Source organism: Pholcus phalangioides, unplaced genomic scaffold (genome assembly GCF_987345545.1).
Source record: "Pholcus phalangioides strain wild (caught in Gottingen) unplaced genomic scaffold, Ppha-v1.0 ptg000007l_1, whole genome shotgun sequence".
Classification (NCBI taxonomy): Eukaryota; Metazoa; Arthropoda; class Arachnida; order Araneae; family Pholcidae; genus Pholcus; species Pholcus phalangioides.
The window spans coordinates 2367613-2395285 of record NW_028301600.1 but is presented as its reverse complement, the minus strand read 5'-3'; the positions used below and the strand labels follow the sequence as shown (position 1 = coordinate 2395285).

Genomic DNA, 27673 nt, shown 5'->3' with positions numbered 1-27673 from the left:
TTTTTATTGAAAATTTTTCCTAAGGGTGCAACGAAAAAAAGATTTTTCTCGCAGTCAGATGCACCAACTTCAGGACCATAACTAGATCTTGGGCACCGAATACATCATTAATTTATCATCATGAAAATTTATACCACAGTAAAATATTTAATTCCGTTCTTTGAACAGGGCTGTAACTGGGGGGGGGGGGAGAGGGGGCAACTGCCCCGGGCTGCAGTTTTAGGTGGGAACAAAGAACACCATTATAAAATTATCGAGTTTTAAAGTTGTGGGGGCGGCAAAATAATGTTTAACCCGGGCGGAAAATATCCTAGTTACGGCCCTGCCATGAATAGTGATAAAAAAAAATTAAAAAATTGAAATACATGTAAGGAAATCGTTGGAAAAAATGAATTTCACATGCAATATAGAATTCTTTGCATTTTACATAACCTTTTCTCGTCAATCTTCATTGGAGTCAGCTTACGCACCGCTTATTTTTCAAATAATAGGATTAATAATGAAAATTAGAATACACAAACTCACCCTGATGTATTTTCATTGAAGAAAAACTTTTCTTACACACTCGAGCACAACAGTTTCAATTGTAAATCTATCAATTCAAGTCTGGTAATTAAGAGAAATAACACTCTGCCGTTAAGTTTCGAAACCAGATCCTATCAGAAACAGTTTCTGTACGAAAAATCTACAAAGAGATATCGCTGATGAGTTTTGTTTAACAACAAATTATATATATGAATCTCACCACTATCTAGTTCGCCTGTAGGAAAATCAAAATATGAAATGTCTAGATCTCCGATAGAGTAATTATGTTTGTACTTCATCTTCACTGTTTACACCAATGGTTCTCAAAGTGTGCGTCGTGGCTACTAGGGGCACCGCGCTGAGCCGTCGATATTGATGTGTGGCAATCATTCTGGCCAGCAGTAAACATAGGCGGTACTGTACTTCCTATCTAACTTGCAAAAAAAGACGACGACGGCGGCAATTAGTGCAATGCCGTCGTTGTAGGCACAACCATGCTAATAACATCCAATTGCAATAAAGAATTGGCCATTGGCAAAATCGGACAACCAAAAAAAATCTTCTCACAAGCTTCTACAGCTGGTTGTCTGCAAACTTCACTGATCGTTTAATAGCATTTTTAGTGTTGGGGAAAATAAAAGAACTTCAGGAAAAAATAGAAAGAGGAATATCCATGGTTTCAAAATCTTATTTTCTTCCTTGGAGTTACCTCCACCTCACACAAATATATCCGCTGCTACTTCCGCTTTCTGGCACCCAAGTAGATGTCGGTCATACTGAAAGACCCCGTCTTTGCATATGCTCTTTGAAATTCCTTCACTAATTGTAATAGCCATGAGCACTTTTTGATGTTATCAGGGTTTGAAACTGGAAGCTGTTTCTTCTCCCACGAAATGTAGTTTCCGGAGGGAAAAAAAAATTATGTTTCCCATTTCAGAAGAAAAGGATTTCTTTTACGAAAATCGCGGCTCCGGACCTTTCGCAACTGTCTAGGTCTGGTCTGCCCAATATAGTCTTTTGCTATACATTAATGTAATGAAGTTTTTCTACAAAAACGAATTTAGATATCAGTGGTTCTAAAAAGTGCACGTTGTGGTTCCTAGTGGGTTCACTGTGACTTAGATGCGTGTCTGTTCCGTGCTCTAAATCGATTTCTTTCAGCACTTCTAAAAGGCGGAGGAGAAACGATGGCTATGACCAGGGCCCCCAGAGGGGTGAGGCTGACAGGGCTCTAGCCCTGGGCCCGGGACGATTCTCGTCATGTTTTGTTTTTCACGCTATAAATTCATTATAAAGGGGCCCATGAATGTCAGGTTGCGGCCCCCCACAAAAGGTACCATTGGCCTGGCATCTTTTGCACCCTCACAATCTCATGGCCTCCACATCCTCGAGGAGCCATGCACGAGGGAGCCGTCGTTGGCAAACACTTGAGAACCACTTGATATTGAATAAGTGGAACTATTGCTTACCTAGCTGCTTCAAATGAAAGAAGGTCCAAACACTCAGAGGACTTGCCTTGATGAGCAGTCTAAAGCAGCAGATCTTAACCTTTATCTACTCACGCAGCCCTTCCCGAAGTGCACATGGAGCCCCACGGACTCCGCAGAGCACCGATTGAGAACTGCTGGTCTAAGGAAATAAATGCACACACAATTGCTCCATCAAGACTTGTAAGAAAATTATCCCATATCTGCCAGCATGGGAGTCCGCTGAATTTTCTCGAGGGGGGTTCAGATTTTTTTTCCTTCGGGAGGGGGAGGGGGCGGGGGTTACGTTTTTTCCTGCAAAATAACACTATAATCTTGGCTCAAGAGGGGGTTAGAACCCCAACCCCCCCTGCCATAAGTGCATTTTAGGTGCGGAATTCCGGGAAAGAAACCCTAGCGAGGAGCGATTGTGGTCATGGAATTAGCGCCAGTCTGTCAGTTCATGGACGAGTCTATTTTTATGGGGAAGGGGTTGTCCCTTCAATGTTCTATCACTCTCGATTCAGTTCACCACGTTTGGTGCTAAATGGACAGATCTTATATCGCTATCATCAATTCGAAGATTCAACCTTGTTGTCCTTATTGCTGTATTGTATAGTAATATTTTCTTTGAAAATATTCACCATTGAAACAAAACCTATGAAATCGTCCTCTTTCAGTTGGCACCCCCTGCAACTACGTAGTTTGCAGGATTCAAGATCCAGCCCTGTTTACGAAGCATTTCCAAATTGGTGAGACTTCCTGTATAAGCTAACCAGTGAAAAATCATTTGTGCATTATGAACTTAATTTAATATTTTAATTTCTATTTTGTTTCTTTTATTATTGGGCAGGAGTTATGGTCATGCACATATGCAAATATGTTTACTGTGCGCATGTATAAGCGCAAATGATATATATATGTTCTTTGAATGTGAAGTAATTGTTGTTAATGCCATATGAAAACTGAAAGGCATTAACAACAATTGCTCCGCATTCGAAGAATATATGTAGAGGAATTGACCTTGGTCTTGCCACCCTGAGCAACTAGAGGAGTCAACCCCGAACTCTTAAACGAATGTAGTTTATGGTGGCATGGGGCCAAAATTTCTAATTGAACACATGCATATTCCAGAGGAAAAATCTGATCCCATATTTTTTCAGCATCATCAATTAATTCTACTCTTGATGAACTGTTTGATGAGTACTCATCACTGGCCAAAATTATTCGCATAATCGCATATTGTTTGTTTCATAAGTAAATCTAAGAAAAATTCCAAAGGGGACATTCTGAACAATACACATGTGACTCTTTCAGAAATCTATGGCATCAAGAAAATTCTTATTTGAAACAAGAATTGGAGCTTTTGCAAGCCAAGAAACCTTTGCCGTTTCAAAGCAAAATCGTTGTCTTGCATCACCTCTTTGATCAAGAAGGTATCTTATGGGCAGGAGGAAGGATCCAACAATCAGATTTACAATTCCATTCTAAACACCCTATAAGTTTGCCCTATGATCACAAGATCAGTACTCTACTGATAAAACAAGCTCATATTGCAAATCTTCATGCTGGCGCGACCTTACTGAATCATATAATTAAGCAATATGTCAAAAATATGCCATCAAATTTTAGGACCTATGGGGAGCATTTGGTTTAATGATATTGATCCTTCGCTAGCCCATTGATGCATTGAAAACAATGCATAATTTCGTTGTGGTAGAATGTTTAAAACAGCATAATGTGGAAGGAAACATTTACAGTTATTAGGAATATTTCCTGCATCATCTTTGGACAGTTTCATTTGCTTATATTCACACATGAAATCTATGAAATCTTTGTACTGATATTCAAAATCAGCACAGAATTAAGAAATTTTTTCTCCATAAATTTCAAATGTTGCATTGCGGAACCGTGAGAATCCCCAAAGTTCAAATTAGTTGCAAGAAATCGTAGTTTCCCTTCAATTCTGCCTTCATGATTAATCTTATAATTTTCTTGAAAATAATTTACAAAAAAACTCCTCGTACGTCAATTTGTTAACCTTTCGGGATTGATTCAATGCACCAAAACTTTTGTAGCTCTTCACAAATGTTAATATTAACAAGTGAAAGTCAGAATAATTTCACTTCATTATTAATATTGCCACGGAATATCCACCCTAACGAGAATTTTGGGCAATAGTATCGCCTTCAGGCTCATAAAACCTGGACTGGAGGCATGATTGAAAAAAATTTATCTGCTCCTATAACTAAGTCAATTTCAGCTGATGCACTGCAATTTGGATTGGCCAACTGCAAGCCATTTAAAAGCATGCGATCAGCTGTGCTCACATCATAGTAATGGCTTAGAACCATAGTTGTGTGATATTACGGTACAGGTTCTTTGAACTGGACAAATGAGTCAAAGGGATTATGCACCCCCCCCCCTCCACTGGTTTGCAGAGCAGAAGTTCACGAAATTTATTTTTACGTTTGAATAATTAATAAAAAATTCCAAAAAAAAAATTTTGCTACCGGGAGTCAAGTTCAATTTGTTTTATCTTTCTGTGAAGAAACCTCATCTATCTTCATCTTATTCATGTTGAATTCATATCCCTTCACATGAATTTGTTTTGCACGATTATTTTGTGGGACCAGCTAATCACATAAAGTGAGGGATAATTATACTGAAACAGTTAGCTTATGTAGTTTGGAAAAGGTATATAACTGAGCCCACCAAAAGGTAGGTGTTACAAATTATAAAAAAGTGGAGCATTGACTTTCTGCTATGGCTGATCATAAAACTTTGTATTGAGTTGTTTAAAAATATGCTGAGAACTAAAAGAATTTCAAGAAAAATAAACCAAGATTTTCTAATGAAAATGTTGTATAAACAATTTTTTTCTGCACCCATATTTTAAGCATAATTTCATACAGAACAGACAGTTATCACTACCTTATGACTTCAACGGGATCAGGTATATTGCGGTCAGGCATAAAAATCCTTAATAAAGAAGCACAAACTTTTCCAACTATATCATCTGAGACTTTTTCCACTTCTTTTGCATGTGGTCCTCCAATCCAACTTACCAAAACATTTGGCTGGTTAAGAACCTGGTCAAAGCCTGATATACCATAAACCCAAGAAATCTCTGGCTACAATAAAAAGGAAAACAAAATAGATTACAAACATTTATCTCATACTTTATTCAGCCCAGCATGAAATGACATGTTGAACTCAAACAACAGTGTTAGATAAAACTAAATATTCTAGATTAAAAATTTTTCTTTCTTTATATTTTTTTTGTTTAATTTTTCTTTCAATGCATGTTATCAACTCATCTTGTTTTGGTTTTGTTCAAACTTTTCACTTTTGCAGTTCCACTTTTTTCATTGCTCTTTTCTTTGGATAAGTAGCTTTCGGTAGAATGGGTAGATGCAGGCCCGGACTTAGGCAGGTGCGAAAGGTTTAGTCGCGATTTTTCCAAAAGAAACCTTTTCCTTTTTCAGCAAATGTAAGGGAATTTTTTTTATCAAAATTTAATTTTGCCCCCTTAAATTAACATTGACTGTGAAAGGAAGCTTTCAGTTCAAAGCCTCTGATATCATTTTTAGTGTTATTAGGGATGGCAGTAGTCTATTTCAAGAAGGTGTGTATGCAGGTGATTGCATTCTTTACTCCTAAAAAAAAGTCTGGCCATTCTTTGTCATTAAAGAATAACAAGGCTAGATTAAAATGAAAAAAAAAACATGCTTCAAGTGTAAGCAAAAAGAGTTACCACACAAGGATATCCAGTAATTTTTTTTCCTGATGGAAAAAGAGAAGTTGAGGATTAATGATAAACTGTAGTTTGAGTGGCGATGTCGGTCAGCCAGATACTATTATGAGTTTCTGAAACAAAAAAGAACTGTTCAGCCAAATATTTTTCCTATTCAAAAATTCTCTATAGCCAAACCCCACCCCCCCCCCGTTTTTTTTCACTTATCATGTGGTGGAATGAGTGGGAACTTTGCTCATCTTTTGACAGGCTATTTCATATTGTTGGAATGTTTTCCCTTTTTTTCTATGCACGGGGAACTGGCTGGCCTGACGCTGTATGGAAATTCACGGTGACATGGTCTCACTTCCTCACAGGAGTGCACCTTTATATAAATTGATTTTTCTCTATATGGGTGTCTGTTCTTTTACAGCACGTATGTGTCAGGATTATGTTTTTTCTTTCTTTGATTGCCGGTTGTTATTCATTGGCAGTTTTATTTTTTGATGATCATAAATGATCTTGTTTGTTTTTTTCCAACTTTCACTGAATAAAAGTTAGTTCAAAATGAACATCAGATTGTTGTTTTTTCTTCAACTCAGTCGGCACGCTGTGCCTCCCAACATATATAATATAGCTTTCTATTCTATTTACTTTTGTCCCCTTAAAATCCCTCTTTCATTGGAGTTACCATCCGGTCTGAAGACACCAATAGTGCGTACAAGGTGAATCTTCCTACTTTTCTTTTGCGGTGCTTCAACTATTAAAGTTCCACAGTAGCCTTGTAGCATAATCATTAGCTACTTCCTGAGATTCATACATCCATGAAATAAGTCTTCAGGCAAATTCAAGAAATATATTGGCAAATTTCAGATCAAGTCAATTCACACATAATTCATATGATTAAATTATGTTAGCTTATAATTAATTCTGTATTATTATTAAATCAATTTAACCATGGTCTCAACATTTAACAAAGGAACATTATCACCAGTTTACATCGATGGCATTCCTATTAATCGAAACATGATTTCTCAGCAGGGTCGGATCACGATTCGTGGAAACAATCCACATCAATTGGCGAGAGTTCACGATCACTGTCGAAGATCAGCACACTGCAGTAGTAGCACACAATAACATCAGGATATTAGTAGATGAAGACACAGAAGGTCATCTCTATGATCTCACCAAATTATGACAATGATGGCCATCACTACTCGCACATAGATCCAAGAGAACTGTAGGAGACTGAGTCGTCGATACGCAGACGTAAATCACATCACAGTAGGATGTTCAATACTCGTATCAACCACTTTATCACTAATAGAACTCTAGAAAATGATTGATGAATTTTATGAGAAATCATTACTACTAATGACCGACTACCTGGACCAGCCAGAGTAGTATGAAGCACTCTTGAAAAAATATTAATCCAACATAGTTAGCAAACTAGAACAGCATCACATGATGTTAGTAAGTTATGAAGAGCTTCACTGCTCTATATCAAAAGCTGCTCACAAGCAGGGCCGGCAACAGGCATGACATGACAAGGCAGCTTCCTTACAGGGGTGGCATTTTTTATGACAGATTTATTATGGTGGTGTTTTCGTTTTCGCAAATTTTTACAGATAGAAATAATTTTGAAGTGAAAGTGTGACTGGATAAATAAGTGCAGGTAAATACAGTACTTTTTAGTGTTGAAATGCTGTTCTACTCTTTGCTATTCAATGCACAATTCATCTCAACACACCTCCTTTCTTGCACTTCCAAAAAGTGCCGCCTATCTCTAAAAAGCTGGTATCTGAAAAAAATTAGGCTCCTTCTCTTTTTTAAGGATTTTTTCACTCTTTATCAACATTTTTCTAATTGAATTTCAACACCTTTGATAGCAGAAAGCCTCCACGCAAAGCTCTGACATCACCGAAGTCATACATTTCATCTGTAGCCATTGGATATAGCAAGCCGATGTATGCAAAATCTTTCCCTTTTTTGCAGTATATCCAACGATTTCAGTGACATCACAAGCTTCACATGGAGGCTTTCTGCTATAGAAGGTGTGTGACTTTCCTTTGAATGAATGTCTTCAATGACACCTGTGAGCTTCTAGTTCAAAAATTTGAATTTCAGAGAAAAGTTTTTTTTTTTTGGGAAGAAACATTATAAGCGGGATCAACTGTATATTTGTTTTAGATTTATTACACGTGCAGAATTACATAAGTTAAATTCTCAGTGCTAATGAGCTTCTTTGCAAGCTTTTCCTACTAGTAGACAATGAAAGTAAATGAACCTTTGGATAGAACATGTTTTTAGAAATGAATTATACTTGATTCACAGATACCTTCTTATCCTACCCAGAACATGATCCACCGCTCAGTCTCCACTAACAAATATACCTGGCCTAAAAAGCATACCTGGGGTATGTTGGAAGAAAATTCAGAGATACCAGTGAATTATGGGGAGCATAGTTTTTTTCAAGATAAATTTTTTTGAGAGGGACCCACTTTCACTCAAAAAGAACCCATATTTTTCTAATAACCTGGGTCCCGGGACGCAGGTAAATTAGAGTACAGCAGCATCTCTGATATAAAGAATATAACCCACCCTTAAAAAGTATTAGGATACAATTTATACTTATTAGTATTAGCTATATATATATATATATATCTTATTTACTGACACAAAAATAATTAGGCCCAAAGCAAAATAACAAAAATTACTGATAACACCCGGAAAAAGTCTAGACTGTTTGCTAACATCCCATAAAACCCACAAAAAGTAAATCAAAGAAGCGGAAAAACAAAAAAATAGTAGGGAAGCAGATATTTATATAGAAATGTCCTCTCCATTTATTAATACAAGATTCATTAAAAGGCTGGTTATTTGTGGAGATGAAGATTACAAGGAAGAAAATTCATCACTGCCAAGCCATATATATGTTCCAAGGTTGAGATATTCTATCTGCTTCCATAGCTTAGATGGTAAAGCACTCATCCAGCAAGCGAAAGACTGAGGTTTGCGTCCCAGTGGGGGTAGTGATGAATTTTCTTCCTTTTAATCTTCATCTCCACAAATAACCAGCCTTTCAATGAATCTTGTATTAACCAGATATTCACCTCCTGTACGAGCACGTGGGGCAAGAAAATTGATTATTGATTTCAGGATCTTTGAACAGAGGGGGCAGTTGTATTGTGAAAGGGGGGGGGGAGAGCGAATTTCCATCTCCACCCTCCCCTTTATGCAGATAATACAAGTATTGGAGAATGTGGAGGGGGCTGTCACCCCCTTTTGGCACTCCCTGTATTCACTTTTGTGTAGGCTGCATTGCAGCCCTGGTGTCTCTCATAAGACAATGTGTTTGCCTACTATTAAATAAATTATATCCAAGTTTTTAGGCTGTTGAATAGCCTCTACTTGTTAACCAGAAGACCATTCAATTGCCTTATTATGAGGACTTGAAGGAATCGACTAGGAGTAGAGGCTTAAGGTCCAATCTGCACCTTCTTGTAGTGCAGCCATGTTTAAACAAATGGTGAGCAAATGTGAATGGGCTTCCTCCAACCCACACTGGACAGCGTGAACTATAATGAAAAAAAAACCCTAAAAAGAATCATCAAATTTAGAGAGACCTACATCCAGCAGTGGATTGAAAATGGTTGATGATGACCTACTGAGGTTTGGGCTGATTGCAACTAGTGTCGTTAATATTTGACAACCTATACCAGAGCATATTTTTGAATTTCAAATTTGAATGTTCCAATATTGACATACTTTTGCAGAAACAATCCAAGATTGCAAACTCTTGGTTTTAAACAATAAACATTGAAGAGCTCATATACACAGTGGATTCTACTTATAACTTTTTCCAAAAAATTGTCATGAAAAACGTTGTGAGAAAATGCTTTAAACAGGAAATTTTGATAAAAGGCCTCCATGCACATTTTGGAAATCCTCTGAGAAAAACTGTGCAATCCTGCCTGGCCTTCTATATTTCTGGAACGTGTGTGGTGGAAAACTGTGTGGACTTGATCGACTGATGAAAAAATGATTCTAAACAATTGTGCAGTCTTGAACTGTACAGGTCAATCAGAGTGTGTGTGGCAACTGCATCAGTTCAGTTTGGTTGAGTCCGCGGTTCAGTCAACATGAACTGGGAATTTCTGCAAAAATTTAAATTGTAAACTTGAGATTTTCATAGCTTATACCAGTTGCCAGTAATTCATGGGCCTCAACAAGGGTGAGGCTGACAGGACTTCAGCCCTGTGGCCCAGGGCAATTACCATAATTTTTTGTGCTATAAATTCACTATAGAAGGAAGGGCCATTGAAAAGTTTGGCTTAGGGGCCTGCCAGAGATACCAGCATACGGGCCCTGTGCCCAAGTGGAGCAGTAGAAAAATACTTGTCATCATAGGTGCCAGAACCCAGGAGCTGAGGCAACACTTCCTATAGACAAGAAAGCCTCCACACTAGAGTTGTGACGTCATGGAGTGGAGGCCGATCCCGGGGACGATTGCTTTTCTTTCTTCATAATATCTTGCCTTTCAAGCCAACTGAATCAATTTTCTTTTACAGATTTCTGAAGTTCATGATATAAACAAACTATGAAATCTGTTGCTTGCACTGATTTTTTTTAAATTAAAAAAAAAGTATTTGCTCTTAACGTAATCATGAAGAAAAAAAATTAAACTTTGGCAATATATCTTCCTCTCTCTTAATCTGTTCAGAAAAATATTTTAAAAATAAATACAAAATAATTATTTGCAAAGCTAGACAAAAATTAACATAAATCAGCATAAAATGAAATATAAACATCACTTTTTTTTCTACAGCTCTTATAGTTGAACTGATAACTATAATAAAACAAGGAAGCAAAGAAAACAACACTCAACTTCAAATTACAAAAATTGATATTTATTCGAAAAAAATTGATAAAATTTGTAGAAAACTACCACAAACATCATATTAGAAATAATTTTTACACAGAAAGTAGTAAAACTTATAAAAATTCCCATAAAGTATGGAAGTTAGTGTATGGCAATATTTAATTGTATTGATTAATTCATCATACAATTTTCTCAACGTTGCAACTGAAACACATTTGAGATCCTTCGATGCCCCCTCTTCAAAATATGGATAATATAAAGAAATTTCACAATTTTTCTGGTTGATTCAATTATTTCAGACACAGTTCAAAATATGTGGCACTCTCGTAGCACACCCCCCCCCCCTCCCTTAAAACCAAGGACCAAGGAATGGTTTGAGATTAATTTCATCCATTAGAAGCTTCACTTTTTATCTGATTCATTCAAGTATTAAACTTCTGTATACAGTAGTGATTGGTCATCAGATTGCTCTGCACTAGAATTGATGATATCATCAGAAATTATTGTTCAAATAATTTGTGCATGAGGAATTACTGCCGGTTAACTACTAATAAATATCTGTATACATTGGAACATATTGAGTGAAGAAGTGAACATACAAAATGATAAAATATGTAGAGTTTGAGTATACTTAATCAAATGGATTTGCTCTTTTACAAAAGCTATTGTTTTTGTTTGTCTTCAACATAAACTAGCAATTCATTCAAAATATCCTCACATACATCGAATAAGTGATTAAGACCATCACCATTGGATTCTTTTACATTTAAAGTGCATTTCGAATTGCCTTCAAGATCATGTATATGAATGAAAAATAGGAATGTAAACTTGCCTAGTTTTGTTAGTTTGACATTTTCATGAAAGCATTTCATTAAGGTTTTTATATGTGTAGGCTATATATTTTTTCATATAATCATGAAATGTCATCAACTTTATTTAAATTAAAAACAGACTATATATAAGAGTGTACTAAACAGTATATGATATTCTATTACAGAGATGGACAAATCTCAGGCGCCAGGTCACCATGGTGACTAAAAAATTGGTATTGGTGCCTAAAATTTTTTGTGTAGTAACTAAATTGCAGATTAAGTGCAACAAAAAATTTTGGAATCTATAGCAGTATATCTGCCAACACGAAAGAAGATCACTATGTCCTGAAAAATTAAAAAAAAAATTTGGACCTTTTTCTTCGGGTAAAATTTTTTTAGCAACTAAAAATTGTTGGGGGCGCTTACATTTTTTTGCAATTTCTCCAGCCTTGTCCTATTATTTGATATAATCCTTGTCCTAGTATAAATTATTTTCTTATTTATTTGATAACAGTTTGCAAACAGGCGATAGAAATTTTTCTCTGTGTAGATTCTTCTACATTTACCATACATTTTAAAATAATTGAGATAATTAATACTTACCCAGTTTTGAATGACACAAATCATGACAAAAACAATGCAACATTAAGTTAGCTTTCAAATATCGTCAACATTTTTGTGTGTTGATAATATGAATGAAAAAAGTTCTTCTTGGTCATGTCTTTCAAATTTTTTTTTTACACTGACAGCATATCCAAAGACGAAAATAGAACTTTTCCTTGTAGGCTACTCTCGTTAGGGGTTGAAGCTTTTAACTATACCTTTAGAAATGCACGCTCCATCAAAGAATAAATAACGCACTAGTAAAGAATAGTTGAGTCGCCACAAGAATCCGCAGGCAGTTGTATACTGGAGTGAGAACAAAATCCTGTAAGAAAATATAGTAAAAAATATTACTCTTACATAGGATTACATATTTTTATATCTCATTATATATTTTTCAGTCATTTGCATGACTAAACACTAATTCATCCATATGAAATAAGTTCTTTCCTTTATTAGATTAAAAGCAATTAATCTAACCCTAGTCCTTGGGTATAAAGATAATAATTGTTTAGTATAAGTTGGCAAATAAGTTGACGAAAGCCAAAAATTAAAAAAATTAATACAATATTCAATACTGTTGCTAAGTGAATTTTCTTTCTCGCCAACTTACCTGAATTTTATATACAATGTACTTTAGAATCGAAGTTGTTTTAAAAAATTAATTATTGAAATCTCATTACAACGATACTAGATATAACAATGAATTCCTTTACAATGATGTTTTTCAAGTCTTGTTTGGAAATTTTTATATTCTAGTGCTAAACTGATGCCTCTCGATACAATGATAATCCCTCTACAACGATATATGTATATTTTTTTGGTTCACAGATTATCGTTATATCAAGGTCTCACCATATTTTAAAACAATTATTCTATGCCACATGAATATACTTTTTGCTCAGATAGATTTAGGCAAAATATACACACAAATATACTGTATAGTCCTATTTCGCAAATTATATAAAATCCCACAATATTTATACTACTTAAAACATAGATATAAATTCTTTTGCTTTATTCATTGTAAATAATGTCATAATTTTCACTGGTAATGATAAAAATAAATCCAATAAAAATACTTACTCGAAAACTTTCGGCGCACACATCCTTCCTTGATTATAGAAGCAAGCCTTTGATGATCAATCTTATTCTTTAGTAAATTGAAATAAGAGAAGCCTCTGTCTGTTGGTATCCATGAGGCATGATTAATTAAAATTAAAAAGGAATATAACTCAAACATAAATTTTGAAACGTCATCTAACGAACTTAAAAATACTAACACCAACGAAAAAAAAACATGTGCAAACATGGTTGATTGTTCACTGCTTTGTCTTCCTTCAGCCTCCACCTGGCTATGTCACTAGTTGTGGCGTCAGCAGTGTGGAGGCTTTCTTATCTGTAGGGGGTATTGGCTGAGGCCATTTGAGCACCCCCCCCCCAAATAATTTCTGAAAAAACAATGCAATTGCATCCTCACTCTCCTGTGTACATGCTCAAGTCCCGTATATATGGGACAACCAACCAGTGCCGTCTTAACGCATGGGTCCACCCGGGCGCCTCAAGAGAAAAGAGGGCCTCACAAAAATGAGATTTGGTTGAAATTTTTTAGAATTTACCTTGTAGGGCCTTAAAAAACCACTTGGCCCAGGGCCCCTTGATGATGCTCTTAAGACGGCCCTGCAACCAACAACTTTAAGCCCTTCCAATATTTTATTTATGTCAGTGCCTCTGCTTGTCACCACCATGAAGGCTACCTTCAGGTCCATGGGTTTGATCCCGGAGAAGAACGTAGATAACAAGTTCTTTTCCCTACTGAACGTAAGACGACCATCTTCAGATGGCACCTTCATTTTTGACCAATTCAATCGGTAGTAAATTGCTGCATGGTGAAATACAAATATACAAATACAAATACAACGCCACAACAGGCAAAATGCCCAACGAGGTGGCTGAGAAAAAGATGCCCATAAAAATATGGATGTCATATGTTTCAAAAATAGAGCAACCCAATTAAAATGCAATTAATAAAAATTATAAACAATATATACACATGATAAAAATGGTACAATGCCCATACAGAATACTTATGGTTGTCTTATTCTAAGTATGGATACCTTCTCGATTTACCCCAACATGTTTATCGTATTTCTTTTTAAACGTGTCAATTGTGTTACAATTTACTACCTCCGGGGATAAGCTATTCCATTTATTAACAACCCTATTAGAGAAAAGACCGAATCCAGATATGACTGGATTCGGTGTGTGGTAAAGTAGTAGTAGCCTCAAGGCCATCTGTAGCAACACCTCCTATAACAGAAAGCCTCTGCGCGAAGCTTTGATGTCACTGAAGTCGTCTATTTCGCCTGTAGCCATTGCATAAAGTGGGAATGTTAAGCGGGGTCTACTGCAGTATAACTTAAAATTAATCTACATTTTCAAATACAGTTTTAACGTGTTTCAGAATTTCTTCTTTTTTTGAGAATTTCAGAACTTGATTCCTTTACTTCATAGTAATAATTTACATTAATTAAACAAAAAAACAATAAAAAATTCGAAAAATTATTAGTTATTGAATTGCAACACATATTTGATGTCAGAAATGTATGTCTGTTAGGAACGATTTGAGCCACGAGAAAGGAGGTGGACCATGCTAATTATTATTAATTTTGTCAAGTTAATTAAAATGTAATTTCCTCTCAACGAATTATGTTTGACTGCAATCCAAGCTATTAATACATTTCAGAAATAAAAAAAAATGAGTAATAAAATATGTTCTTTTTGAAAAATTTGTTTCCCTCCATAATATTGTAACTCAAGAAGTTTGCAAGTCTGGGAGCTACTACATGAAACTTTTTCAGAAGGGTTGCAAAATTTTTTTGCACTAGTCTGTGAAATTCCTAAGCCTGGCCCTGGGTAGATGCCATGCCAGATTTGCATCACAGAGTCATGGGTTCGATTCCAGCATCCACACATTTGTTGGTTGGCTGAAGTTTGTTTTCTGTGATGTCTCACTTTGAGGTAAAAATGTCAACTGATCTTCCTAGCGCCCAAGTGGTGCAGTGGTAAGATGCTCTTCTACTACCATGAAGGTTGCCCTCAGGTCCACGGGTTCAGTCATAGGGAAGAACATAAGACCATATAAGTTCTTTTCCCTACTTAGCCTGAGGTGACCACTGATAAATGGTGCCTTTATTTCCAACTCAACTGATATGGTAGTAAATTGCTGTATGACGATATGACCAAAGTTAGTGTGTGGTAAAGTAGTAGTTGATCTCTCTATTAAAACTAGAAAGACGGGTCAGGGGTTTGTGTGACCCCATATGTTTTTCCAGCAATTTTTGAACATTTTAATATTTCAAAGCATGGCATAATATTTTTTAAGACAGAATAGAGTTATAACACAAATAGTTAAGAGTGAAATCATTGATCAATGAATAGATCAATCTATTAATCTATTTTTATTATCTAGTTTTTAAAGCATTCTGTGTAAATGAACTTTCTTGATGTGCATCAGCAGGGCCACAACTAGATGCTTGTTTAGCCGGGGCAAACACAAAATTTTGGCATCCTCTTATAATATTGAAAGAGAGATTAAAGGATGAAATTTTTTCCTCTTCCGGTTTGGTGCCTGGGGCACCAGGCCTGCCTGCTCCCTGCAAATTGCGGCCCTGATCGTCAGTGTCAAGGGAAACTCTGGACTAGATTTTTATTTGCTTTCCAATAGGATTCCAGTATTAGATGGCTTCCAGATTTTGAATAGAATCAATGAGAGTTGGGGCTATATGCCTTTCTAAAGAATAAGCACTATTTGCCGGTTTAATTGTCAAATATGACTGTCATTGGATGCCAAACAAAATCATAATTCATTGTTAAAGATGATATGATACCAAACCACAGCTGTCCACTGATGCCACTAATGATTCGTCATTCCTGATGCCACTGCAAACAAAGTCAACAGTTTCTGGGTTTTAATGGTGAAAATTGAACAAGCGCAACCGAGTGCAAACCTCCTTCTCCTGTCTGGAAATGGTTGTTCCAGACTCTGCCATGAAGCTGGGTTGGAAGAGATCTTGGCAACGGGATAAGTCCAGTGGCAAAGTTCTGGCATTTATTCATTCATTGTCTGGACATGGTCATGAATGAAATAATATGGGCTGGACAAATTTATTGCCCGATATGTCCGGGACATTGGGTTGTATTTTTTCCAACTATATGCCTGACGAGGGCACATGAAAAAACCAAAAATTCGGTTTTTATTATGATTATGATTGGTTTTCATGTTTTTATTATGATTATCAGTGGCAATGAAGCGTTTCTTCAGCATCCCTTCATTATGGCATTTTGAATGAGAGCCTTAAAAATTTTTTATGTTACTGAAATTACCACAAGACCGAGATGAGTCATTTTGCAACTCCCAACAATTACTGAATGAGTGCTTAATAAGACAAATATGGGTTTTTATGATACAGCTTGTTCAAAAAATTTATGGGCTCCCTTAGTAAAATAAATGACAAAAATGGGCACGTTATCTGAATACTTTTTTTCTGAGTAAAGTATGTTTCAATAACTGGTGGTATGTTTCAATAAGTGGATGCTCGAGCATCCACAGTGTTTTTCAGCACCAGTCTGAGCACCTCGCAATTAATTCAGAAATCAAAATCTCCTATACAAAGATCAAGCCTAGCACCCACAGATCTGAAAAACTTCTGACATCTTTGGGACATGCTGTATAGCAAGGTTTGTTGACAGTAGCTATTACAATAAATTTGATCTATTTTATTTTTTACAGCCCTTAAGTATTTTGCGGCCTGGTGCTGCCCTCGCACCTGTCCATGTCTGGTCCTGGAACATAAATTGCAAACACCAACAATGTGGAAAATTATAATTTACTGATTTGATATTCAATTGGTGACTGCATTCATTTTATGAGGATAATTACACATCGATACTCCAAAAAATTGATAAATTTAACCATAAATCTAATGGGATGTCAGAAAAGGTGAATAGGAAATTTTTTTTTGATAGTTGTGATGAAACAAAGAGATTGGGAAACTCTGTGCTGGTTTTCATCTTATCAATAGTCACTGATAAAGCAGATTCAGGTGATTTATAATTAAAATTTGTGTATTCATTATGATTTTTTTAAAATTAAGGATAATTTAAGGATTTTTTAAATTTAGGATTATGTAAATCATAGGCATGCTGAAAATTGCTGATCATTTCGTATATACTGGATTCAAATGCTTATGCAGGAGGAGGGGGATGCATTATATTGTTTTTTCTGAAATTATTGAGGGGGGGGGGTTCAACCCCCTTACAAAATTTATCGGGAGCTAAAATAGCATTAGCTTCTAGGTTCCGGTGCCTATGATGTGAATAACTACTACATGAAGCTATTTTGTGTGCTATTTTCCTTTTTAATAATGAGAAATTATTTTTACAATGAAATAAGTAAATCCAGTATATATGTATATATAAAATGATATTTACTAACATTTTTTAGGCAAGTAAAATACTGATTCAGGCATGTATTATTTTAAGTCTCATGCCCGACCAGGCATGTAAATTTTAGGGAGATTTTTCCACCCCTGGCATATCTATACATGTAAACATGTTTTGACTTATTCATCATCCAAAACTGCTGAAGCAATAAATATGCAGACCTGCCAACTCTCTGCATTTAAGCGGGAGACTCTGGAATTTTCATCCTTCCTCCTGCTCTCCAGATTTGTTAAAATTTCTTCGGATTTTGGCAGAAAATTAGATTTCACGTTGTCATGACGTCAATGACTGCTGTCGTCGTTAGGGAAAACACCCATAGAGGACAGCAGTGGTCATTTCGATAGAGCAGCCATAAAAGTCTTGGTGACTGCATTTAAGCAACTGGCAAACACGTGACTTTATTTACGTAGCATTTATCGGCAATCATTTATTAGGGCATGACCTTGGTTGCCGAAATTGCTGTATAATCGTTATTGTATTCCATTAACAGCCGTGCGGTAAACACAAGTTTTTTGTCAGCAGCTTTGTATTTTGAAGGTTTTTAAATTGTTTCCTGCGATTAAATGTCTTCAGAAAGAAAATATGAAACTTTAAGCTATATAAAGCTTTCAAGAGTTCATATACCCAAGATTATCAATCACTGATAGCATCCACGAAAGGAAACACATGTTTTATGAACAGTATGTAGATGTGATTTCTCTATTCTGCATGGAAAGACTGACATGGAATTATATTTTGCGCAGGGGCAATGCAGAACCGGCCTTGGGGGGTTGGGGAGGGAGGAATGGAACTTTTTCTTAATTGATTAAAAAATATTTTTTGATCGAGTCTGAGAGCTGATAGGGGGTACCCCCTCGGCTCCTATCACGATTTCTGGATTCCTAAAGTTGGCACGTCTGAATATGAAATTTGGTCAGTAGTTTCATTTCATAATGTAAAGACGCACTATGAAGGGGTTTCTCAAAATTAAACCCCTGAAGGGGTCATAAGGGGGTACAAACTGTAGTATATCTACTACTTGATACCATTTATAGATGGCAGCACCGTCCTGCCTTTTAAGATGGTGATAGTAATAAAGAAGGGCAGTCATGCTCTGGATGCCATGTTAACTGGTTGTAGCAATCTATGTCCATCGCTATAGTTAGTGGACCAAACAGTAAATAGTCAAGCATCAATATATATCATGGTGTCAGTTAGAGAAACACTCACATATTTTTGAATTTACGCTTAAAAAAAGATCTGAAAAAGATGGTGAACAGCCTGCCGACCATCCAGCCATTGGATGCTGGAGCAAACCCGTCCGAAGCATGGAGGTATTGAAAGGAAGACTTCTTGGATTATTTAGAAGCGCTTAAATACAGATCGGAGGCAGAAACTACAAAAACTGATCTTTTTCGTTATGTGTGTGGAGGGGAATTGAAGAAGCAGTTACGATCCTTCGATATTGAGCCCGCAGCGGCAAGCACTGCAATATTGTTCGAACAAATCCTTCGTGAGTTCTACAAATATTTCTCAGACGAGAAATTCCTTGAAATAAAACAAGAAAAAGGCAAAAAATTTGCTGACTATTATTCGCGACTACGATATGCAGTCATCGAGTGTAATTACAGGCAGTCGGTGGAAAGAATGCTTCGTGACAAGATCATCCAAGGACTCAATGACAAAGCACTACAAGAAAGACTGGTCCGAGAAACGAGTAAATCGACAAAAACACTGCAAGACATCATTAGCGAGTGTAAAACGTGCGAACATAGTAAGGCACAGGCAACGGAGATGGGTGAAAGCAAAATAACGGTTGACGCCTTAAGGAGAAACAAACACACACAGCAGGCTCGCGGCCAGCAAACAACGGAATAGCCGAGCAGAGAGACTGTAAACAGTGTGGAAAAAAACACCGTCCGAAAGAGTGTCCAGCCTTCGGAAGTAAGTGCCGCAAGTGCGGTGGAAAAAATCACTGGGCCAAAGTTTGTAGGAAAAAGACTTTCTATAAAAGAACAAATACTCGCCGAGTTAACACAATAGATCACATCAGTGAAGACAGCGGCTCAGATACTGTTTATTTAGGTGAATTAAAATCGATTGATGCCTTAGATAATGAAAAACCAAACTCTGTGTGGCTTCAGAAGATCCTAGTTAATGGGAACGAAGTCAAATTTAAGCTGGATACTGGAGCACAAGTGAACATTATACCTAAGAGTGAACTGCTAAAATGGGAAATAAAGCCAACTGTAAAGAAAATCAAACAACCAGTGCTAGACTACAGTGATAATGTAGTTCCAATATTGGGTGAGTGTTCCTCAACTTGTGAGGTCAAGAATCAGAAGAAAAGTTTAAAATTTCTTGTAACAACTCTGAACTCCTGCCCTATATTAAGCCTAGTTGCTTGCAATGAATTGGGACTAATTAAAAGATTAAATGACCTGATGAAAATGAACAGAAATTCACATAAGAGTGTGATTCACACCGGAAGAAGTTATGAAAGAATTCTCAGATGTTTTTACTGGTGTGGGACAACTCAAACGTACTGTAAAAATTAAATTGAAAGAAAATTATGCACCAAATGCGGCAGCTCCACGAAAAGTGCCATTGGCTCTTCATGGCAAAGTGAAAGAGGAGCTCAAACGCATGAGTGATAATGGAATAATTGCAAAAGTAGAGGAACCTACTGAGTGGGTCAGCAACATGGTTATGGTGAATACACCCAGAAAATTACGCATTTGTCTAGACCCAAGGCCATTAAATGATGCCATACAAAGACCTCACTATCAAATACCAGCAGCCGATAATCTGATAACAAAGCTGCAAGGATGTAAAGTATTTACAATCTTAGATGCAAAAAATGGATTCTGGCAGTTACCACTTGATGAAGAATCGTCATTTTTAACAACTTTCACAACACCTTGGGGAAGATATCGATTTTTAGTTTTACCATTTGGACTAAACAATGCCCCAGAAGAGTTTCAGAGGGCCATGAATGAAATTTTTAAAGATGATCCAGAAATAAATCCATACTTTGATGACATAGCCCTTGAATCTTCATCCATGCAAGAACATTGTCAGTTACTCCGTCGAACCCTGACACGAGCCAGAGAAGCTAATCTTAAGTTCAATATTGAAAAGACACAACTAGCCTTAACATCAGTCAATTATTTGGGACATATAATGTCTGATACTGGAATAACTCCAGATCCCAAAAAAAGTTAAGGCCATTAATAAGTTTGCTGTTCCCAAATGTCATGAGGATCTACAGATTTCATGGAATAACTTATCTAGCCAAGTTCACTCCTCACTTGTCTAGTTTAACTCATTCGCTACATCAGCTATTAAAACAAAATACGAGATACTGAGTGGGTGTGGGATGAAAATACCCAACGTGATTTTGACAAATTAAAACAAATGATAGAGCAAGCTCCATGTCTACAATATTTTGATGTGAAAAAGTCAGTGACTGTTTCAGTGGATGCCAGCCAGCATGGATTAGGAGCAGTTCTCCAACAAGATAACAAACCAGTTGGACATGGATCTGCTACACTTACAGCAGCTCAAACACGCTATGCACAGATTGAGAAAGAACTGTTAGCTGTGACCTATGGACATTTCAATTATTACACCTATGGAAGACCAGTAGTTGTTCAAACCGATCACAAGCCCTGTTCTAGGGTTGAGTAAAAAGCAATATGACACAATCTCTCCCAGACTTAAGTGCATGCTGTTGAGATTGAACAAATATGATGTTGCACTTATGTTCATACCTGGTAAAGAGCTGAAGATTGCAGACGCCTTGTCAAGAGCTCAATTGACTTTGTGAACCGTGGCAACAAGGCAAGGGCGTAGCGAGGGGAGGGGGACTTGGGGGTCTGGTCCCCCCGAAATGTGAGAAAATGGCCAAAAAAGGGGGAAAAAGATGACCAAATCTAATGCTCTATCACTTTGGTGCCCCACCCCCCGAACGAAATTTCTGGCTACGCCCCTGCAACAAGGTGTCATAACCAAGACAGGACCGAAATCTCGTTCCTATATCATCGAGGGAAAAGAAGGAGGTACATATCGAAGAAATAGACACCACATAAGAGAAGACAGAACAACTAATGAGAAGATCACCAGAACCAGAACAGTTGAAGATTTGTACCCTTTAACAGCAGTTAAGAAGATGACATCTTCAACTTCAGATACAATTCCAGGAGCAGGTCAAATCCTGAGAAAGTCAGCGAGGACTGTAGTTAAATCCATACGTTATAGACAATAAATTGAATATTCATTATCATACATTATCACACATTAACTATAATAGAACTTTAACGTTTCTTAAAAAAAAAAGGGGGCATGTAATATATCTACTACTTAATACCATTTATAGATGGCAGCACCATCCTGCCTTGTAAGATGGTGATAGTAATAAAGAAGGGCAGTCATGCTCTGGATGCCATGCTAACTGGTTGTAGCAATCTATGTCCATTGCTCTAGTTAGTGGACCAAACAGTAAATAGCCAAGCATCAATATACAGGGTGATTATAAAAAAACTATCCCGACATATGGGCCCCTAACTATCATACCATTCACAGAAACTGAATGAAATTTTGGCATAAGGTATTTTGAGGTATGCGCTCAAGAATGATATGGAAAACAACAGTGTCACTCTAACAGTTACGGTTACAGTGAGAAAATTTCGAAAATATCAAATGGCAACACCAAGTTTTTTGTATTGGAATGTGATCTACATTGTGAAAAACCCTAAATAGCGTTCGAACGGCAACTGTAGCATGAAAATCACCGGCGGTAGATAGGCTAAAAGTGAGGACAACCAATAAGGACAGAGAAGCAGCATAAAATAAAGCATTTTATTGTGTTTCACAAATTTTCCACATGACCTCCTTCACACACGATGACACTTTGCATGCGGCAGATGGTGGATAGCACTGCAGCACGTACCATGGCAATAGGAATCTCTTGAATCGCAGTTCTGATGGCATCTTTCAAATCAGATGCAGTTTGCGGATGATACTGATACACTTTGGATTTCAGATATCCCCACAGCCAGAAATCCATTGGTGTGAGATCAGGAGACCTTGGTGGCCACGGAAACGGGAAATGACGGGAGATAACTCTGTCACCAAACTGTTGACTTAAGACACGTTTGACTGAAGACCCTACATGTGGAGGAGCACCATCTTGCATCCGCACAACTTTAGATAGAGCATTTTTCCGTTGCAATGCGGGAATCGCGTAACGAGTTAACATGTCCAGATAGCGAGCACTCGTTACTGTACATGTTTGCAGATCACCGGCAGTAACCTCTTCAAAAAAGTAAGGGCCGAGGATGAACGTACTCATTATACCACACCCCACAGTCACTTTTTCCTCGTGTAATGGACGTGCAAGCACATCATGTGGATTATTGTCTGCCCAGTGCACACAATTTTTCGAATTCATGTTACCAGTTAACGAAAATTCGCCTCATCTGTCCACAGAATGCGTAAAGGCCAGCTACTATCTTCATCTTACCGGATAAGGAATTGATTCGCAAAATCCAGCCATAATTGATAGTCTCCCACTTCCAACATCTGGACACGCTGGAATCGATACGGAAACATGTTTAGAACAGAGCGCAGAATCTTGCGGACAGTTGAATTCGGCAGATTCAGAACACTAGAAACACCGCGTACACTTGCGGGACGAACTGTGCTTATCGTCTGATGAACTTCTGCAACAGCTTCCATGGGAACGGAAGGTCGTCCAGACCGAGGTCGATCGTATGTGCAACCAGTTTCTTCAAATTTATGAATCAAGTCCCGTACAGCTTTGACAGTGCACGGGCCTCGCCGTAATCCATGGTTTCTGCGGGAAACACGCAATGTCTCTGCGGCATTTTGTCCATTCAGGTAATAAATCTTTACGATTTCCCCACGTTCTTTCCCTGAAAGCGGCATCTTGTTTGGAATGGCAGAAAGCAACATACGTGGCTCGCATTTTGCAGTGCCTTTTCTTTCACCTAGCGTGACGACGTCAGTCATGACTGTGTCTTACGCAGAACCCGAAATTTGCATTTCTTGGTTTCTTCTTCTCGTTTTGTGGAGGACTACTCAGGCTGGGATCTCAGCCGAAGAAACGGTGTGACAAATGAAACGAACATTAATGCTCTGGTGCACAGCAAAGTACTTTTTACTTTTTCCTTGCCTAGCTCCGGGGATTTTCGTGCTGCAGGTGCCATTCCAACGCTATTTAGTGTTTTTCAGTATGGAGATCGCATTGCAATACAAAAAACATGGTGTTGCCATTTGATATTTTCGAAATTTTCTCACTGTAACCGTAACTGTTAGAGTGACACTGTTGTTTTCCATATCATTCTTGAGTGCATACCTCAAAATACCTTATGCCAAAATTTCATTCAGTTTCTGTGAATGGTATGATAGTTAGGGGCCCATATGTCGGGATAGTTTTTTTTATAATCACCCCGTATATCACAAACATAGGCACTAGAACCTAGAGGCTGATGCCATTTTAGCCCCCTGATAAACTTTGTAAGGGAGCTGAGCCCTTCCCCCTATAATTTCTGAAAAAACAGTGCAATGCATCCTCCCTCTCCTTCATACGTGCTTCAGTCCTATATATACAGGATGACCAGCAACTTTTAGCCCCAACCCCCAATGTTTTCTTCATGTCTGCATCTCTGGGTTCAAAGGTTACATGGAGAAATCATCGCCTTGCTGAAACTGATGAAGTTATAAATATAAAATTTGATCAGTAGTTTAATTTTATAATGTAAGGACTTACTCAAAAGGGATGGTTCAAAATTCAACCCTTAAAATTATCCTAATCGAATTCAAAGGCTACATCTCCGAGCTGAAACCACTAAAGCTATAAAAATGAAATTTGATCAGTAGTTTTATTTTATAATTTAGGGACTACCTCAGAAGCAATTTTTCACCCTAAGGGGTTCTAAGCTTATATGGAGAAACTCTGAAGCTACAGATATGAAATTTGGTTAGTAATTTTACTCTATATTGTAGAGGCTCACTGAAGAGGTCTTAAGGGGGAATTTTCAAGTACCAAATCCACACAAGCGAAGCTGCATGTAACCAGTGCCATCTTAACGCATGGATCTACCTGGGCCTCAGAAAAACAAGTAGTTGAATTTTTCAAGAATTTTCAAGGTAAGGCCTCAGAAAAATCACTTGGCCCGGGGGTCCATGATGCTCTTAAAACGGCCCTGCATGTAACAGCTAGTAATCAATAGAAACACATGTTAACTCTATCACTGATGTTTCTTTTTAGGCAGGTGGTTAATTTCTCTTGGTAGCAGACCAAGAGGCACCAAAATAACTCGTCTTCCTTTGACATATTCTTCAATATTATTGGGATGGGGGGTATAAAAACATATGCTTACCTCAGCTGAGAAAATGTATTTTTGTCATTGCAACCCTGGGGGTGTACCACCTTTTGATTCTTAATAACCAATCATCCATACATAAGAATCGGTTCGTAATAATCGAGCTCCGAATGCAACCACGGTGTGATTGTTAAAAGTTATTCTTAAGGTCACGTGACGATGGACAGGCCGATAAATTTCCCTTTTGGGGAATTTCGCCATTGGCCAATCAGCGCCCAGCTAAAAATTAACAATAACTTGTTGGAGAGGGAAAAGAAATTTTAGAGCGACGCTAGCCGGAGCCTGAAAAAATGGCAGAGATTATTTCAGCAAATGTGAATACGGTTTTGAAGAAATGATAAATACATAATATTTTTTTAACATGTTGCAGTAAAAAACAAACATATCCATACTTAATCATCCGATATAATTTGAATCAAAGATTCATCCCACGTTCACTGGGATGGATCCCTGCGACTCTCCATGAAGAGGGGTTATATGCTATATATGTTATGGTGAAAGTGATAAAGAGCTGTTATTATATCAATAATCACCGGCCATTTCGGTAAGTTTGATAAATTTTGCTCATATACCATGAATCTATCACATTTTTAGGTCATTATGCATAATCGTCAAACCATGGTTAATGCGATAAATGAGTCATCATTGTGTTTACATTATGTATGTGAGTGAAGCTAACATTACAAGACTAACAATAATTTTTATAATATGCTTCATGTTTCTTTAAATTAATTGTCATGGTGAATTGAAAGTGGTGATGTACATGTATTGCATAGCTGCTTCATGGTCAAATAACAATAATAAAGATCAGATAATACATCAATATTAAAAATGGTCATCGCTTCTGTAATGTGGGCTTTTTCACATACACCGAAGCATGTGAAAAAAACAAACGCAGCAGCAGGTTAATAATGATTTTTAATTTATGTACAATTATATTTCGGCCGATTAGAGCTTTATTCAATTTTCAATTCCTTATTTGGAAATAAAAATGCATTGTTACTCTTTTTTTTCCATTTTTTTAAAATATGAATCATAAAAAAACTTCTATTAAAGAAAGAAGTTAAGTTATCTCGCATAGAAGAAAAAAATTGTTTACTAAGAATCAAGCTAAGAAGTGGGTAGCCTTGATTCTTAACTCGATTCTTAACTATGGAATAAAAATGATTATTAGTTAAGAATGTGGTAGCAAAGTTCTCTCTCGATTGTTAACTAAAGATCAAATCCATAGTTAAGAAGCGGATTCTTATTAAGAATCAGAAGGTGGTACATCCCCTGGTTTTAAATATCTATTTAACTCTTCAGCCAATTTGTTTTGACTAACTTTGGTGACAACACACAGTGTTTCTTACATTGTCAAAAATGGGGGAAAAATGGTAAAATTTATATTTTTTCCATACTACAGAAAATATATATATACAGAAAAAAAAATATATACTCTGTAAAACTGGATCACTTCTAATGTTACCTCACCCATAATGTCAATTATCACAGGTCCCCGCCAGCATGAAAAACAAATTAATCTTACTTATTAATATGTCACCCTGCTTTTCAAGTCATTTTTATTCGGTTTCCACAGGTAACATTATACAGAGGTACCATGTCTGTAGAGAAAGATGCAAGGCCAGATTTAAATCCTGCAAACTAAGCTGCTGCAAAATGTGCTGTTAGTGTAAATAATGCCTGATAGATGGCAGCATGTGTAATGTCCCTTATACTTGAAAAATGTCCAGCAGAACCAGGCCTGAAAAGATGTTCTCTCCTTCTTCAATACAATAGCCCCCCACCCCCCCGGCTTTAGAAAATACACTAGAAATGGTATATATACAGTCCTGAAGTTACGGCAAAATGCCATTAATGCCTATTTTTAAGCTTTTCTGTTTTTAGTTTATTCAAGTTTATTGGTGCATTTCAAAGGCCATAATATGCAGAATTTGGATATTTTGAGTATTGAGAACAGAAGAAATGTTTAAGAATTTTTCCCAACTCTCAGTATCAATTATCATCAGAAAGTCTCCCCCTAGTCCTTCCAGTCCCATTTAAATTTGAATACATGATCTGAGAGATAGGGAACTTGGTGTTGCCATGCATTAACTTTGCTTTGACCAGATGATGTTAGACGTGAATAATTTTGTTTCAGATGAACACAGCCCACTTTTAAAAGAGCAGAGGAAAATTAAAAATTTGTTTCTCCATATGCTTCACGTTATATGTCTCGCTCCGGCATTGGACAGCATTGTATGTATATAGTTGACCGATGATTGTCCCAAGAGGTCATCAGTTGACATCATGACTCACACAAGGTAAGGTAGAAGAAGACAGGGCTCTGGGGGCCCATGTTGTGTTGATTTTTTTTACATCATAAATGCACTGCAAACAACCATAGCGATTTTTTATTTTTTTGTATTTTTTGGTATTTGATTAAATTGACCAGAGTCACCCTCAGGGGAATGAGACAAATGCGGCCACACATTCTTGAAGGAGTGCATGTGTATGAGGCAATACAAAAAAAAGTAATTCTTTTTACAACAATCGAACAAGATAGCTATGTATCACGTATAGAAATGATAGTGATTGTTCAAAATAATACATCAAATAAACGAGAATTATTTGCAACTCGAAGGCACACCACAGATCATTTTCTCTTTGGGCCCCACATCTGATAATGGTGGTCCTGAATACTTTATTTTGGGTTTGAAATCAATTTAACTTGGATAATAATGCAGTTATAAACCATAATTAAAACGGTATACAGA

The 27673-nt window shown here is 36.9% G+C and overlaps 1 protein-coding gene across 9 annotated transcripts in view; it reads right to left on the bottom strand.

The window, feature by feature from the left end:
* LOC149084790 (peroxisomal N(1)-acetyl-spermine/spermidine oxidase-like) overlaps positions 1-27673 on the bottom strand; it is a 199078-nt gene that overhangs the window by 63475 nt on the left and 107930 nt on the right. For 7 of the 9 annotated variants that reach the window (XR_016192759.1, XR_016192758.1, XR_016192761.1 and 4 more), the window contains exon 9: positions 4926-5125. Coding sequence is in view for 4 of the 9 variants with exons in the window: in XM_089232531.1 (XP_089088657.1) it covers positions 4926-5125 (200 nt within the window). In the remaining 5 variants the exon portion in view is untranslated. The remainder of the gene's footprint in view (positions 1-4925; positions 5126-27673) is intronic. The other 2 variants (XR_016192762.1, XM_089232534.1) reach the window with 1 other exon arrangement.